The sequence below is a fragment of the Rissa tridactyla genome, chromosome 1 (assembly GCF_028500815.1).
Source record: "Rissa tridactyla isolate bRisTri1 chromosome 1, bRisTri1.patW.cur.20221130, whole genome shotgun sequence".
Taxonomy (NCBI): Eukaryota; Metazoa; Chordata; class Aves; order Charadriiformes; family Laridae; genus Rissa; species Rissa tridactyla.
Window position 1 is genome coordinate 166,156,289 of NC_071466.1, and position 16,919 is coordinate 166,173,207.

A 16,919-nucleotide genomic window follows, 5' to 3' on the forward strand; every position below is an offset into this window, starting at 1 on the left:
CAGCCCGTCCAAGCAGCTGTTCTGTTTCTTGTGCAGCAGAACCTCTCTTTGCACCTCTCTGACAAAATGCACGAGATTTCCTCTGGCTTATACCTCAGGATTATTAAACTACCTTTTAATTGAGTATCTTACTTTTAGCTCTGTCTACCCTCCCTAACACAGTATCATCCACACATGCTAAGGGTACATTCTCTCTTGTCATCCAAGTTGTTATTGAAAATACCAATTAATATCAAGTATTCATTCAGCCCTGTGGCATTCTTTTCTTTTCTGAGGGTCTACAGTCACTAAATTGTTAACTACAGCCCTTTGACACTGTTCTACAGTCAATTTTCAAATATTTAACAGCCTGATGATCCTGCCCATGCTCCCTCAGATCGCAAAGGAGAATGCTGTGTCAGATGGTACCAAAAACCTTACTAAATGCCATGCGTGTTGCATCCTGCACTCCTCCCCTGTCTGCACAGATTCTGTCCAATCTGTAGTTCTATGACAATTACCAGTACCTAGACATCAGAAATTTGTGTTGCTTTCCACCTATCATCAGGAGTCAAATGAACACATTTTGTTTCTGATAGTTGCTCAGTCTCATGGATTCTTAGAGACCCCACTGTCTTCCCAAGTAACATTTTCAAGTATGTCACTTTACTCCGTATTAGAAATTATTTCCTGACTGCTAACTTGCTGCAGCAAAGCACACTGGTTCTTGTATTTCCTATAATGTATACTGAGGAAAGATTAATTCCTTCCTCTTTGTGTTTTAAGTGTTTGAGAAGAAACTTCAGGTTTTCAGTCTTCTCTTTGTGTCAGGGAACTCCAAGAGTATGTGCCTTTCCATTAGGGAATAGTTCTTAGACCTCTCTGATAGTTACGGTTGCTCTCTTCTGTGTATTCTCTTATTGTTCACTCCTCATTACTTGAAGTTCAGTACTAAAAACTAGGCCTAAAACTCCAGGTGAGAATATACCATTCCTGACTACAGAGTAAGACCTTCTTCATCTGTGTTGTAGATGTTGTCACTGTGTTCCTTTCCTAATACCCAGCAACATACTGTTGCTGATTCATTGTCAACTTATAACTATAACCTGAAGGTCCAGATCTACCAGGTGCTAATCAACTGCTACTGTCCAAAATTTATAAAACTTATATATTTCTTTCCAGGTGAAGTAACCTACACATTTTGGAAGACAGCGTCTCAAATTTATCAGGCATTTTTCAATACACAAGCTCTCCTCCATCATTCCAGCATTTCTTTGCTTGTTGATACCCATCGCAATTCTATACATGCCCTGTAGACAATAATTCAGACCATAAATAACGTTATACCAGGCCGAGGACCGATCCTGGCAGAACTCTGTTTGACACAGCATTTTAATTTCATAGTTGACAATCACAAACATTTAAGCATGATTTTCTAGCCTGGGCGGGTAAGGGAGGGAGGGGTTGTACCAGACCAGGTTTTCCTGCTTATTAGTTTCACTTCCAGTATTTTTCTAAAATGAAATAAAATGAATCAGAGAGAAAATCTGCAGCGTATCTGCCAGGTCTAGAAAAACATTACATCCTCTACTGAGACTCTTTCTAAAGTTAATTTTGGAGCAAGCCAGTTAAACATGGTTTCAATTTCTTCCCTTATGTCTTACAAAAAAATGTCTGTTTTGAGTACTGTAAATTCTTGCTTTTATTCATATCTTCCTTGAATTTGGCTGAGCTGGTAATTAGTACAACTCAATATCAATGAGGTATTCCTTCTTCAGGGTGTGCTGAGTCTGTAAGCTTGAGCTATGCATAAATCCATAACCCAGAATGTCATATCACGTGCTTAGTTCTTGCCCATATTTTTCAGATACTTTAAGGGCAACAGAGTGGCTGCATAGGCTGGGTCTACTGTGTATTATTAGAGATAAGCTTTCAGCATCCTTTTTCCCTTTCACTCAGCATGAAGGGCTAGAACTACCTTTGATAGCTTAGGAAATGGCATCTAATAACATGTACATCCTGAGTGTCACTGAAGGGGTAGGACGTAGATTTTCTATATTGCTGGCCTAGTTTCAATTTACAACTCTGACTGAATCAGTATTTGCAGTCTGACTCACAGAAAAAAAAAAAAAAAAAAGAATTGCCATTTGTCTGTGTGGTGGACCTGGGAGAATAGACAGCATGTGAGAGTTACAGATAGGGTTACTTTTTCACGCTTTTGCTTGTAGGTCCCTAGCATTTCTTTCTTTGTCTTTCTGTATTTACCTGCTTCCTCTTTATCTTCAACTGAACAAACCCCAAAATTTATAGTCTACATAACTCAGTAGAACAAAATCCTGGTCATAACTGGGATTCCTGTGTTTAATACTACTAATGATAGTTCTCAGTCCCAGAGATGGGTGGAGAGAAAAAAAAGTTGGTTACAAGAGGATCTCTGATCCACGAGCTTCCAGCTAAGCCTTCTTTGAGTATGGGGGTAGGACCTATTAGCTGTTAGATTAAAAGGAAAGATAGGGGTTTCTTCAGGAGATATGATTACCCTAACCCTTAAATATTTGTCAGTACATTTTTGTTAGCTTAGTTGAAGTATATATCTGAAAAGATACAGGCTTCTTTACAGTCCTTTGTCATGTTAACTCTTCCCTACTATATAAACTTTGGAATTGCTGAATCGGTATCGTCAATATAGTTGAAGCACGCGAGAAACTTGACTAACATCTTTTGATCTTGGTATGGTGTTTTTACTACTAATATTGACAGTGATTACTTGAATGTCTGCAAAATCATTCTTTGTCAAGAAGATAGCATGTTTCAATTAAAAGATCATAATTTCTCTGGGTCTTCACCATGCTAACAATAGTAATTATAATTAAATGAGTGTAGGCTTTCAGATAAATTTGGCTAATCAGTTTATCTGGATTGTTCTCCTCCTGCAGTCTGAATGTCTAATCTGTCTCTATTTATCTAATGTCTAATCTGTTTCTCCTCCATGTGGAGCTTCTGTCTTGATAAGAAAAAAATCAAGTGTTTTCTTTGCTACACAGTTTTAGGAATGACTTCTTATATTACTTGTGAGCTATTTATATTTTGAAGACCATTGCATTAGAAAATGCACTAGCATTTTGTAGGATCTTCTGTAATCTGCACTAGAACCTACTCTGCTAGACAAGGAAGTTAGTCAGGGCATGTTATGTGATGAAGCACGGAAATTAAATTTTAAATTTTGTCTTGGGGAAGTAAGGGTATGTATTTTAAGGAGGCATAAGAAATTGGTTTGACGTTTTGCATATGAGATAAACAGAGCCTGCATTTGGACAGGGTGCTTGGAAAGGAAAAACAGGAGAACTTTCAGTCTTTACAGTTTGATTGAAATTTAGCATAAAAGGAGTCACATTTAAATATTTATCTCTTCACATGGGAACTGCAAACAATTTTTATTACCAGCACACTCTCAAAACCTTTTTTTTCCCAGGTAATATTTCTTGGCAGTAAGAAAATTTCTCTGTCAGGTTGAAAAGTTCTACTGCTGATTTTCTGAGTTATGTCGTGGGATGTTTCCTTTGCTTTGTCTTTTCCCCTTATCTGTAAAGCACCCAGGGTAATATCAATCCTATTTCTAAGGTTGATTGTGATTGATCTCTCTAAAAACTGACAATTGTTATTTTGATTCACTGTTGCATTTAACAGGTATTTCCAGCAATGCAAACCTGAAAATTGTTCAGAGCTGTTAGCAAGTTTATCCAATTAACTAGCAAATGCCTTTACTGGGGTGAGGGAAGGAAATAACCCTAGAAAAGCCTCGCCTTTTCACACCACCTCATATCTCTAAATTCCCTCTGTTTAAAAAAAAAAGATCGCCTTTTGCAAAAATGGTTGCTAAGGCCAGGAAAATCCTCAGCGCTCAGAATTAGGCCAGGAATAGTGCTCTATGCAGAACAGGGCCAGTTTGATGTTGAGGAATAGGTACAATGAAGGATGCTGACACATAATGCCGCAGGCCAGCTGCCAGGCCTTCCAGTGTCTCAGACTATTAGGGAAAAACAAAGAACTTCACAAAGGCAACTCAAAATAGTCAGCACCTGGAGGAAGAAACTGGTTAAAAGACATGTAGATTTACCCGAACCCATCCAGAACTAAAAGTGTGAGAAGTTCTAAATTCTGCTCCTTGAAATCCTCACATCACAACCTTCTTCATCTGCTTTCTTTACAAAAATGGAGACGCTCTTGTCCCTTTAAAACTTGTCACAGAGTAGGGACAGCAATGCCTATGGGCTGTGGACGGAGTTAAGTGACTGCCGCTACTTAGGGAGCAAGATCTGAGAGCTCTGCTCCCATCTCTTTCTTCCTCCCTGTCTTTAACCTGCTGCCTGTTTGTGGGGGAGGGGAAGGAAATCTCTCCTCTCCTGGTGGGCCGAGAACAGGTTTACAAAGAGCAAGCTTGAAGGGAAACTTGCCGTGTGGATGTGAGGGATGGAGCTGGTGAAGAGGATTCACCCCTGGGGCTACAGCTGCTCTCTTCCACCAGCGGTTACTGTTCACTCCCAGTTGCTCCCAGCTTCCCAGACAGTTTCAAGTGTAATAAACTAGATTTATAGAGATCTAACACTAAATCGCCAAAGCTACAGAGATTAAGGCACATTAAGCTTCTTTCAGTCCTCATTCCCAGAAGAATGTACATAAAGCAGACCTGGATAGATGACAACCCATCCCGGCTCTGTCTTTTGTATCACTCAGTTTGATTCTGCTGATGCCCATCTCCACCCACTTAACCTGGAAAATAAGCATAATGCCCTCATCTTGCTACCACCTACTGCATTTTTACCTCTCAGAAAAATATTCCTACGGTTCATTTGTTTTACCAGCCTGAGCTTTCAAACTCTATGTCTACTGTGGATTTGGTCTAGTTGCTTATGTGGGAATGATGCCGCATTCACATGAGAAGTGTGGCATATTTCACAGCCCACTTTGATATGCCTTACAGTCTAGTTTTTACTGTGGAGTACTAAAAAGCCTAATTTTTCCCTTTCTCTGCTTTTCCCTTCCTGTCCTTCTCTCCTTCAAAGTATTTATTAGCTGCGCTGCTTGCAGACACAACAAAATAAAAATAGAACTAAAAGAGAATATGAAAAAGTGACAGTACATTGTATTCACTTTTGTTATTCTAATATATGTCATTTATTCTTGTCATTTTAACCTATCTCATGTCAGCTAAAACTACTTACTATTAAGTATCACTTAATTCTGTCTTCTACATTTAATGTATGAAAATAAATGTCAGGGCCTTTTGCAACATACTGCTTGTCTTCTAGAATCTCAGATGCAGCCATGCTAGAACAGATGCTCCTTTGCTGAAAGAGCCCACTGATGCTTTGCATGACAAGTTTTACAAAGTACGATGGGGGAAAATACTAGGTTTGGGCCTAATTCGTTCTTTTCAGCCAAGGAAAATAAAATATTCAGGCTGTTTTGTGATTAGAAGCCAATCGAGGCTTTTGTCTTCTGATTTAATCAAAAATTATCCAATAACAATTCATAGCAGCCCTCAAAAAAAATAATTAATTTCTGTTGTCACTGTGTGAGACTTAATAATTAAGTGGGATCGTAATAATTAAAGTTGATTCCGGTTTATGAGGATTGTCTGAAAATTGTTTCAGTATTCTGAGGATTTGGATGAAAACCTAAGTTGACAAATGTTTTCCTTTTCCTTTAAAAAAGAGAATGGCAGATTTTATTAAACCTATGGGGAAAAAAAAAAAAAAAGAAAAAAAAATCTGCGTCCAAATATTTATAGGTAATATTGAGGCTTAAGTATTCTCTTCACACAGGCCAGATTTCCATATTATTTAATTTATTTGGGGAGAATCGAGGTTTCAGCTGGCTCTATTAATGTTTAAGTAGTATGCGATACATATTAGTGTATATATACCTGTTTGACATTTTCCCCCTACAAATGTGCTTCTGATTTCTACAAGCCTTAAGTAATAATAATATACACTACTATATCTGAGAAAACGTTAAACTAGCAGTTTATCCCAAATTTATATACATTAACTAGGCATTGACAGATTCATTTTATAAACAGAAACTATTAAAAAAAAAATAAAACCTTGCTATTCACTTACAGAACCCCACGAAAAATGCAGAGCCCTAGCAAGTTCCAGACACTTTTCAACAGTATATATATTCCTCCGAAGGTCTCTTATTTTCCCAAAACACGAAAATCTGTGGAAATACTGTGTCCTTAATAGTTAAAGATATGGTTAAGGGAGTCGAATCTTTATCCATATTCAAAGCTAAGCCATGAAATTGTGTTACTTCCTTCTCTTTGAAATCAATTTACGTCAAAAATACTGAAGCTGTCCCCTCGATTTCTGTCACAATCTGAAGAGAACCGCCTAAAGAATAAGCCTGTATTACGGGGGAGACTTTTTATCTACGGGTTTTATTTTAATTTAGAAGGAAAAACAAAAGTTTGCCGTTCCCGGGGTCTCTCTGGCTTCACAACGCGGGGTTAAACACGTCTTTTCTCTCTCATCTGGGGTCCCAACAGTAAGAAATTCTCCCGAATGAAAGTCCACCGTCTTCTCTTCCTTCCCCGAAGAAACTGGGGTGATTTCGTGGCACGCATTTTACAAAAAATATGAATTTATAACTCCGAAGAAACACAGACTCGGAGGACGAAAAGCTCTTCCTGGCTAACAGTTAGGCGGGCTCTGGAAAGCACCAATCACAGATCACCGCTTCGCTATAAATTCAGGCATCGGGGTTACTGTAGCCCAATTACTTTCTTTTGATTAGGAAGAAGTCTCTGCAGCGATGTCGGAGACCGCTCCCGCCGCCGCTCCCACCGTCGCGGCCCCCGCCGCCAAGGCCGCCGCCAAGAAGCCGAAGAAAGCGGCGGGCGGCTCCAAAGCCCGCAAACCCGCCGGCCCCAGCGTCACCGAGCTGATCACCAAGGCCGTCTCCGCCTCCAAGGAGCGCAAGGGGCTCTCCCTCGCCGCGCTCAAGAAGGCGCTGGCCGCCGGCGGCTACGATGTGGAGAAGAACAACAGCCGCATCAAGCTGGGGCTCAAGAGCCTCGTCAGTAAGGGCACTCTGGTGCAGACCAAGGGCACCGGCGCCTCCGGCTCCTTCCGCCTCAGTAAGAAGCCCGGAGAAGTGAAGGAAAAAGCCCCCAAGAAGCGGGCGACTGCGGCCAAGCCCAAGAAGCCGGCAGCCAAGAAGCCCGCCAGCGCCGCCAAGAAGCCCAAGAAGGCGGCGGCCGTGAAGAAGAGCCCCAAGAAAGCCAAGAAGCCGGCGGCCACCGCGACCAAGAAAGCGGCCAAGAGCCCCAAGAAGGCGACCAAGGCTGCGAAGCCCAAGAAGGCGGCGGCAGCAGCGAAGAGCCCGGCTAAGGCGAAGGCAGTGAAGCCCAAAGCAGCCAAGCCCAAGGCGGCCAAGCCGAAAGCAGCCAAGGCAAAGAAGGCGGCGCCCAAGAAGTGAAGTGTTGAAGTGGAAATACTAAAACCCAACGGCTCTTTTAAGAGCCACCCACTATTGTCCGAAAAAGGGCTGATACACTCCGTCGCCGAGCTCCGTGCCTGCAGCAGAGGTAACCACACGCCACTATCCGTGTGGGACGTTCGTCTGTGGAGTGGATGGGACGCTAAACTTCCGGCCGTGGTTGCGCTAAGACTTGGAAAAATAAAGTTTACATTCCCTGCGAAAATGCTTTCTAGAGGCTGACTTTTTTTTTTTTTTTTTTTGAGCACAGCGAAAGGGTGTTTGTGTTAAAGGGACTGCTTGGGGCGTGGAGGTTTCTTTCGGTGCTTTAACCAGCGCGGTTCCTAACGAGCCTGGGTGCGACTGCCACACCTCTTAGCGACCGTAGCCGGGAACTGTCACAGCACGGCTCCTTCGCTTCCTTGGCAATGACCTTTCCGCTTGGCAGCGCTGCCTTTGGGGCAGCTCTTAATTTCTGCCTGACTTCACCGACCTGCCTTTTTGAGAAGGCGATTGCCGGGGCGGGAGGTCGGGTCGGAGCTACCAGCGATCCTCTCCCGCACCCTGCCGGTCGGGTGGCGGTGCAGCGGGAGCTCTGCCGGGCAGCCTGTGCGGACCCGCTGCGGGCAAGGCGTTTTGCCCCTGGTGGGGGCGCGGAGGCGGAGCGGCGCGGAGCTACCCGCGGCTCCGCCTAGGGTCGGTTGTGATTGGCTGATGGGAGAAGCCGCAGCCACTTATTGGGCGATTGGAGCATTTCGAAAAGCCCGCGCTGCCTCCGCGTCCGGCGGGGGGCCCGGCTCCCGCGCGTCCCCGGGCGGCTCGTCCTTTCAGAGCGCCTACCCCGCCTCAGAGGTGGCAGCGCTTATCCCAGGCTGTTTTCTGTCCTCTCACACAGAAGGGAAAATATTTAAGCCTAAACTGTCGCGGGACCCCTGTGCAAAAAAGTGATCAGGGCCCTTAATTAACCCCACATGCTCATTTTTTGGGCTGGGTGTGTTAATGTAGGTAGTAGAAGAGGTGTAAATTTATTAATGATGGAACATGTATAATGTCCTGCGTCTCTCAGATCTCTAATGTAAAGGAACTTAACAGTAATCCTTACATATATTGGAAAAGGTATTTGAACGTTAAGATTTATGAGGTAATAATACATTTTTATTTGCTTTAAACTATGAAACATCAAGGATTTCAGACAGATTACTAATCATTGCAAGCTCCAACGACTGTGATTTAACAGATTTATTGCAAATTTTATTTACCATTTCGTATTACATTTTCACACATAAACAGACATAGCAGTGTTAAAGCTCTTTCAGGGATTCTGTGGGTGGCTCTTAAAAGAGCCTTTGGGTTAACAGGTTAAAACTGACAGGTCCGAGACGCTCTACTTGGAGCTGGTGTACTTGGTGACAGCCTTGGTGCCCTCGGAGACGGCGTGCTTGGCCAGCTCGCCGGGCAGCAGGAGCCGCACGGCCGTCTGGATCTCCCGCGAGGTGATGGTGGAGCGCTTGTTGTAATGCGCCAGGCGCGAGGCCTCGCCGGCGATGCGCTCGAAGATGTCGTTGACGAAGGAGTTCATGATGCCCATGGCCTTGGACGAGATGCCCGTGTCGGGGTGCACCTGCTTCAGCACCTTGTACACGTAGATGGAGTAGCTCTCCTTGCGGCTCTTCTTGCGCTTCTTGTCGCCCTTCTTCTGCGTCTTGGTCACCGCTTTCTTGGAGCCCTTCTTGGGCGCGGGAGCGGACTTGGCCGGCTCAGGCATCTTAACAGCTGCCTTGCTCCTCTAGAGAACTGAAGCAACAGCTAAAATGGCCGCGGCGCCCTCTATTTATAGGGCGGTTATGCAAATATCAAGCCTCTAACTCCTACACTTTGATTGGCCGTTCTCCCACCAGGGGGTGCGGCTTTCTCTCTGATTGGTCACAATACGATCCGTCTCCTCATTGGCTGTATAAGCATCGACGGCTTCCAGCCAATCACCGAGCGCTAATCCCGCCCAGGGAAGCAATAAAAAGGGAAGAGCCGTTGCGTCAGTTTGATTTTCTCTGTTTTGTTTAGTGGGGGGAGATCGTTGCTCTTCAGTGCCTCGGTTATGTCGGGCCGTGGGAAGCAGGGAGGTAAAGTCCGAGCCAAGGCCAAGTCGCGCTCGTCGCGGGCCGGGCTGCAGTTCCCCGTGGGCCGCGTCCATCGTCTCCTCCGGAAAGGTAACTACGCGGAGCGGGTGGGCGCTGGAGCGCCCGTCTACATGGCGGCTGTGCTGGAGTACCTGACGGCCGAGATCCTGGAGCTGGCGGGCAACGCGGCCCGCGACAACAAGAAGACGCGCATCATCCCCCGCCACCTGCAGCTGGCCATCCGCAACGACGAGGAGCTCAACAAGCTGCTGGGCAAGGTGACGATCGCGCAGGGCGGGGTGCTGCCCAACATCCAGGCCGTGCTGCTGCCCAAGAAGACTGAGAGTCACAAGGCCAAGAGCAAATAAGCCCAGCGAGCAAAAGCTGCTCAGACTTTTCCTAACATAACATTACAACCCAAAGGCTCTTTTCAGAGCCACCCACACAAATCAGAAAAAGAGTTGTGTTGCTTTCTTTATACAAGTGCTTTGGTGCTAAGTGTTTATTATGCTGCTGCTGTTACAGAGCTAACACCGTATTTTGTGGCAATATCTTAAAGCTTTTGGTTTCTCCCAAAGAAAAGTGATATGTTTGCCTTCCAGCTCCTCATCCTTTTTAATAGAAGAGTGCCAGTTGTATTTGTAGTGATTTATTGATTGTTTTGTTTCTTGTAGGAGGATCAGTAAAACACTTCTTAATATTGAATCTGCTCAACTTCCATGATTTCACGGGCTACTAAGTGTGAAAAGGGAGTGGGTGGGTGGGGGTGGATAAGGCTATGCAGCATGAAGATAAATAGGAGGCCCTCCCAAACTCATATAACTACATCTAAGAATGAAGAAAGGCTTCATTTGCAGGTCTTTGTTCTTTAAAAGATGTAAAGCCTCCCTGTGACTTTGTTTAGAAATAAAATGAGAAAAGCTTTAGGGGAAATGGCTCATTTTGATCTAGGTACTTAACTAGTCAGACCTGCACTGTAAAGCAACAATGTTGCATCTTTCCATTCAGAAGAAACTCCTTCCCCTGCAGGTATATTCCTGTTTTAAGTGGGATTTTCACACTTGCCATTTTTAAATTCCCTTACTGTGCATAGTTATTCCTGCTCTTCCATCAGTTTACAGTGGGTGATATTTGAATTAGCCTCCTACGGTGTTGGCACAAGTATCATGCAAAAGCACAATGTTACAACTCTTGAAAGTGTCTAGTTGATCCCTCTTGCTAGAATGCTCCCAAAAGCTGCTCCTGACGGTCTGCAGTGCATTGCGTTTGGTCCATAGCTCCCACTTTTGCAGTACCTCTGCCGTCCCCATCCCCTGGGGAGGAAGAGGAGGAATGCTCTGGGCCTGGAGGAAGGGAAATACCACCTATAGCAAGGTACCACCCCCTGTGCATTTCATTTCTCCCCCTGTCCAAGCTGTAGCAGAGAGGTTTTTTAGGTAGGACTGTGTCATGGCCAAAGTGGGGTATCAGGGGTCACTTGTGGAGAGAAACATCAAGAGATCTGTCTAGAGCACCAGACTATTCTGGTACAGTGACAGTATCTGTGCCTAAGGGTTTCATTTGCAAGTGGATACATTTAGAGTTGTGATGTTTTCATTATGCTGTTTTATTGATCATCATTAGCTGTAGCTACATATCTCCTGGCACTCATGCTTTTCTTTAAGAATTGCAATGATGTGTTTTAACATGCACAATTCTTCTATATTTAATTTCCAGAACAGATCCCGGCATAAGTGTTGTCAGAAGACAGCGATCATAAACAGCTTGAGTTGGAAGAGACCATGAAAGAGGATCTAGTCTAACCCCCCTGCCATGGGCAGGGACACCTTCCACTAGACCAGGTTGTTCATTGCCCCATCCAACCTGACTTTGCATACTTCCAGGGATGAAGCATCCACAGCCTCTCTGGGCAACCTGTTCCGGTGTCTCATCACCCTCCTTGCCAAAAAAATTCTTTATATCCAATCTAAATCTACCCTCTTTTAGTTTAAAACTGTCTTCTTACCTGCCTTGGTAAAAAGTCTCTCTCCATCTTTCTATACTGAAAGGCTGCAATAACACCAACTGTCTCAGCCTTTCTTCTTAGGAGAGGTGCTCCAGCTCTCTAATCATTTTTGGGGCCCTCCTCTGGATCTGCTCCAGCAGGTCCATGTCTTCCTTGTGCTGGCAGCCCCGGAGCTGGATGCAGTATTCCAGGTGGGGTCTTACCAGAGTGGAGTAGAAGGGTCAGTCACCTCCCTCGACCTGCTGGCCCTGATGCTTTTTGTGCAGCCCAGGATATGATGGGATTTCTGGGCCGCAAGCATGCAACTCTAGATCAAAGCACTGGAATTCCAGAGAAAGACCAGGGAGGTGGGGGTATCTGTATCCAGGAGTGGGATTTCTCCATGAACAAATTCCTAGATGTGGAAATCAAAGTTGGTACCACAGGAGAAGGCCCTGCCCTTTACTGTGTGTGGAAGCAAATTCAGCACCTCCCTCCAAATTTTTCTGGTCATCTGACCAGAAACTCATTATTTTCTTCAGAGTTTCATTCCAAACACCTCCTATTTCACACACTACCCTGCTCACCCCATTTAGTCAAGTTTCGTCCTCTGTGACACTGAGGTCCACTTCTTAGCATTTGCTAGTTTTTCTTCTTAGTCACTACTGGTTGTACCAGTTGTGAAGCCTGTGCTGCCATCACACTGGTGAGGCCTCAGATATAAATTTCCTATAAATCAGATGGGTTATATGATAAGATTGCTAGCAAATCTACCGTTTTTAAAGACTCATGGCTTTCAAGCAAATCCCACTGGATGAAGGAGAGTAGCAAAGCAAGTTTAAATAAATGAGTTTTCTCTCATTTGCATATACAACAAACAGTAGTAATGAGGAAATCCACACCATATGGTGCCTCAGCTGTATCACTGGGTTCCAATACATCATCAGGTTCTAAAGAACTTGTGATGCAAAAAAACCCAAAACATTCCAACCAAGCTCCCTCAAATATTATAGATCGCAGTTATGTTTAGGGATAACTCAATAATATCAGTCTGCATATCAAAAGTCTTAGGATTGTCTAGTTAAAAAGTAAGATGAAAAGATTTTCTAGCCCTTTTCACCTTTAATTTGTTTGCGATGTTAGAAATAATGTACTCTATTAAAAAGATCTTACATGACTTTAGTTTCCATATTGTTATTACACTTGTACCAGATACAGATATGGTTTTAAATTGCCATATAACCTCTCAAGAAAATTAAGATCAACTTTGCAGTTGTATATAATACACTGAGATGATGATTCTTTTATTTATTAGGTACTTTCTTGCGCAGTCATGGTGAGATGTTGCCTTACTGCATCAAATGCTATTTCCTCACTATAGTTTAATGAGGAAATAGAGCGACTGTCCTAATTAAAGCACACTTGAAAAGCTACAGGTTCTTTTTTGGTTGTTTTTTGGTTTGGGTTTTTTGTTGGTTTTTTTTGGGGGGGGGGTTTGTTTTTATGTTTTGTTTTGGGGTTTCTTTGGGGGTTTTTTTTTGTTTTGTTTTTTTTTTTTTTTTTTTTAATGCAGCAGAGTTTTGCAGAGGTTTCCTTTCTCATTTGCCTCCTAATACTATGTGTCCAAACTCCTGAGCAAAATGTAGTTCCTATAATCTGAGGATTGGATCCTAAACTTTGATCCAAATAATAATTATTGACTCCAATCCACAGTAAAAGCAACTTAATTAGGCATTATACTCAGCAGCAAAATTTTCTTTCTGCTTTAATTGTGTTTGTCTCAGAACACCCTCTGGTCCATGAGAGAACCAACTATGGTGCTAACAGAAACATTTGGAAAATACATCGTGGCCACTGGTAGCAACTTTCATGCAAGGCAGACTTCTAGAAAGCACGATATTAAATTATATCAAATGTGCTCCACATTTTAGGGAAAGGTGTTTGCTGTTAATTAATCTATAAACTACTGGTCTCAGTTTCTGCATCAGCCATTTCTGCCAGGACGCTTTGGAAAGTGATTTTCCAAGTCTTCTAGTGGTTATACAGCTAGAGGGAAAAGTTATACTAGGATACTCATCCTGCACTTAGGAAAAGTTTTAAAGAAATTATGACTTTTGACACGCTAAAAGATTTTGTGTAATTCCTTTAGGCTTCCTTTAGCATTCAGAAGGCTGTTTATAACTGCCTCAGGAAACATATCTAGATGCAGGTCTTCAGGTATAAAGAACAAAGCAGACTTTGTGGAGCCAAATGGTGATTTTAGATACCAGCCTGGCAGGCCCACTGTTTATAGATAAACCTTCCAGTTAGTCTATAAACAGTCTTAGTTCATTCTGTTCTGTCAATAAGTGAACGTAATTAAATTAAAGCTAGTTTTGCCTGCTCATGTCATATATATTTGTGTGGCACTTTTTTCACTTCAATATGTTTAAAATAACCGTTGGAATGAAAATGGAATTCACAGTTAAAATCATAGAAAAGACTTGTACTTTTTTGGACTCCTGTAATTTAATACATCCCCCTTCTCCCCTGAATTTAGGGAATATATTCTGCAAAGAAATATTCTGGAGATATTGCCTAAATTCTGTAAATTATGTTCAGGAATGAAATTACGTAAACAACTGTACAAATTTAAAAAAAAAAAAAAATCCTTTTTAAAAGGTAGACATGTTTGAAGTGTGCAAAACACTAATAATATAAAAATTGGCAAGTACAATAGCCACATTAATTCTATTTGGAGTAAGTACCATTTAAAATTTTAACAATTTAAATTAAAAATATAGCCCCATAACTCTTCCAGTGTTTATTCGTCCACTTTACAAATACTGTCCCACCTACTGCAAGAGGCAAGTATGCGAGGTTTGTTAGCAAAAGCGTGAAAAACACAGCAAAATTTTTTGATTGCCCATTTAAAGGAAAAAACAAAAAAAAGTATGTTTTCTTTCGCTTGTTGAATCAAGCCGCAAACCAGCGAGCACTTCTCTCTTCCTAGGACCGGCTCTGGCGCCCTGCGGCCTGTGCTGCCCGTGGGACTGCGCTCCGGGGCTGGGGGCGGCTGAGGAGGAAGACGGACGGTTCCCCCTGCGCTCCTAAGCAGTCGGCCCGAGTTGCCTTCAAGGGAGCCTCAAGACCTAAGCGTCTCCCACCGGAGCCCCTCACTGACCATTTTCCCTGCTGCTTAGGGCCTCCCTCCCTCTCGCACCGACACGAAAGTGCTGAACGCCCGGCGTCCGGCCCCCAAGGCTGCACAGAGGACTGGGCCGCGTTCTGGAGCGCGGTATGCGGGTAGACAAAGAAAACGCGGAGCCGCCATGGCCGAAGCGAACAAAGAGAGCGCGGCCCAGGAAACGTCCCACCGCGGGATGCCGGCGAGCGGAAGCGGGGACGGGCGGCGGGGCGGGGCGGCAACGCCCAGCGCGGACACGGATTGGTCGGATTTTGCCGCAGACCCGCGCGCAGCAGCGAGGCACGGGCCCGGCACGGCGACGGGCGCGCCGCCGCCCCCTGCTCCCGCCACCGACGGAGACACGGAGCCGCCTCGGAACCGTCACCCGCGCAAAGTGGGGGGGGCAGGGACGGGGCGGGAGAGGGAAGAAGGGGAGAGGCGCGCCGGCTGAGAGCGGGCGGGGGCCGGGCGGGGCGGGAGCCCGGGGCCGCTGGCCACAGGCGGAGCCGACGGAGGCGTCCCGGGGGCCAGCGGCGGGGCAAGCGCCTGGGCCGCCGCCTCGCGGGAAGCCCGTGCCGAGGCGCGCGGGGGCCGCCCGGGGGCGGTGGGCGGGGGAAAGGGCGGAGACGGCGTCCGAGTGCCCGCCTCCCGCCGCAGTCCTCAACCAGGTCGGCTCCCGGGGAATATACCGCGGCTCCGCCGCGCTGTCGGCGTGCAGTGTGTAGCTGCGGAAGGTACTACCATGTCTGGTAGAGGCAAGGGCGGGAAGGGGCTCGGCAAGGGGGGCGCCAAGCGCCACCGCAAGGTGCTGCGCGACAACATCCAGGGCATCACCAAGCCGGCCATCCGCCGCCTGGCTCGGCGCGGCGGCGTCAAGCGCATCTCGGGGCTCATCTACGAGGAGACGCGCGGCGTTCTCAAGGTCTTCCTGGAGAACGTGATCCGCGACGCCGTCACCTACACCGAGCACGCCAAGAGGAAGACGGTCACGGCCATGGACGTGGTGTACGCTCTCAAGCGACAGGGGCGCACCCTCTACGGCTTCGGCGGCTAAACTCGGATCGCAGACCTTGCACTGTCAAAACACAAAGGCTCTTTTCAGAGCCACCCACAAATTTCACAATGAGAGCTGTTGATTATTACAAAAATATTGCTACAAAAAATACTAAAAAATTAATAGAAACAAAGCTATGGAAATGCATAACTGAAAGTTGTTCAGTGTATTGTATTTTAGTCAATGTGCATTATTTGCTATGTGCATAAAAATATAATTCAGAAATCTGGTAGAACACCTTTAGGTTTTAATTTGCAATTACAGCTCTTTTTAGGAAAGCGTGGGGGCTCTTAAAAGAGCCTTTGGGTTAGATTTTTAAACCGTTTTTACTTGGAGCTGGTGTACTTGGTGACAGCCTTGGTGCCCTCGGAGACGGCGTGCTTGGCCAGCTCGCCGGGCAGCAGGAGCCGCACGGCCGTCTGGATCTCCCGCGAGGTGATGGTGGAGCGCTTGTTGTAGTGCGCCAGGCGCGAGGCCTCGCCGGCGATGCGCTCGAAGATGTCGTTGACGAAGGAGTTCATAATGCTCATGGCCTTGGACGAGATGCCCGTGTCGGGGTGCACCTGCTTCAGCACCTTGTACACGTAGATGGAGTAGCTCTCCTTCCTTGCTCTCTTTCGCTTCTTGTCACCCTTCTTCTGCGTCTTAGTGACAGCTTTCTTAGAGCCCTTCTTCGGTGCTGGGGCAGATTTGGCCGGCTCAGGCATCCTTGAAAGTTTATTTCCAAGATCTTCACTGTACCTCACAACATCGAAAATGGCGACTGCCACCCCTATTTATAAGGGCGTTATGCAAATTAGAGGATTGTAATCTTTCCATTCCTATTGGAGTAAAAAATATCAACGTAATTATAGGCACTTCCGTCCTGTTACTTGTCAGTTTAGGCGCTGTATCTACACAATCATTGTGCTTTGCAGCTGACACTAATGGTGGTATCATCTTCACTAGGAAGAACAATGTATCTAAATACATAGTAAAAGATACACTGAGGTTACGCTTACTAATGAGATTATTAAGAACTTCTGGTTCCCACGCTTTCCTAAAGAGCTGCAATTGCAAGTTAAAACCTAAAGGTATTCTACCAGATTTCTGAATTATATTTTTATACACGTAGCAAATAATGCACATTGACTAAAA

At 45.1% G+C, this 16,919-nt stretch overlaps 5 protein-coding genes across 5 annotated transcripts; 3 read left to right on the forward strand and 2 right to left on the reverse strand.

The window, feature by feature from the left end:
• The first annotated feature begins 6,754 nt into the window (after nt 1-6,754).
• On the forward strand, nt 6,755-7,687 carry LOC128904630 (histone H1.10). Its single transcript, XM_054189280.1, has one exon. The coding sequence runs from the start codon at nt 6,796-6,798 to the stop codon at nt 7,459-7,461; it is 666 nt and encodes a 221-aa protein (XP_054045255.1). The 5' UTR covers nt 6,755-6,795; the 3' UTR covers nt 7,462-7,687.
• Nucleotides 7,688-8,469: 782 nt separating this feature from the next.
• Nucleotides 8,470-9,282, reverse strand: LOC128904658 (histone H2B 1/2/3/4/6). The gene has a single exon (XM_054189312.1). It carries the CDS (start codon nt 9,224-9,226, stop codon nt 8,846-8,848), a length of 381 nt encoding a protein of 126 aa, XP_054045287.1. The 5' UTR covers nt 9,227-9,282; the 3' UTR covers nt 8,470-8,845.
• Nucleotides 9,283-9,499: 217 nt separating this feature from the next.
• On the forward strand, nt 9,500-10,283 carry LOC128904648 (histone H2A.J). Its single transcript, XM_054189301.1, has one exon. The coding sequence runs from the start codon at nt 9,557-9,559 to the stop codon at nt 9,944-9,946; it is 390 nt and encodes a 129-aa protein (XP_054045276.1). The 5' UTR covers nt 9,500-9,556; the 3' UTR covers nt 9,947-10,283.
• Nucleotides 10,284-15,435: 5,152 nt separating this feature from the next.
• On the forward strand, nt 15,436-15,840 carry LOC128904660 (histone H4). Its single transcript, XM_054189316.1, has one exon. The coding sequence runs from the start codon at nt 15,471-15,473 to the stop codon at nt 15,780-15,782; it is 312 nt and encodes a 103-aa protein (XP_054045291.1). The 5' UTR covers nt 15,436-15,470; the 3' UTR covers nt 15,783-15,840.
• Nucleotides 15,841-16,005: 165 nt separating this feature from the next.
• On the reverse strand, nt 16,006-16,817 carry LOC128904655 (histone H2B 7). The gene has a single exon (XM_054189308.1). It carries the CDS (start codon nt 16,487-16,489, stop codon nt 16,109-16,111), a length of 381 nt encoding a protein of 126 aa, XP_054045283.1. The 5' UTR covers nt 16,490-16,817; the 3' UTR covers nt 16,006-16,108.
• Between the last annotated feature and the right edge of the window lie 102 nt (nt 16,818-16,919).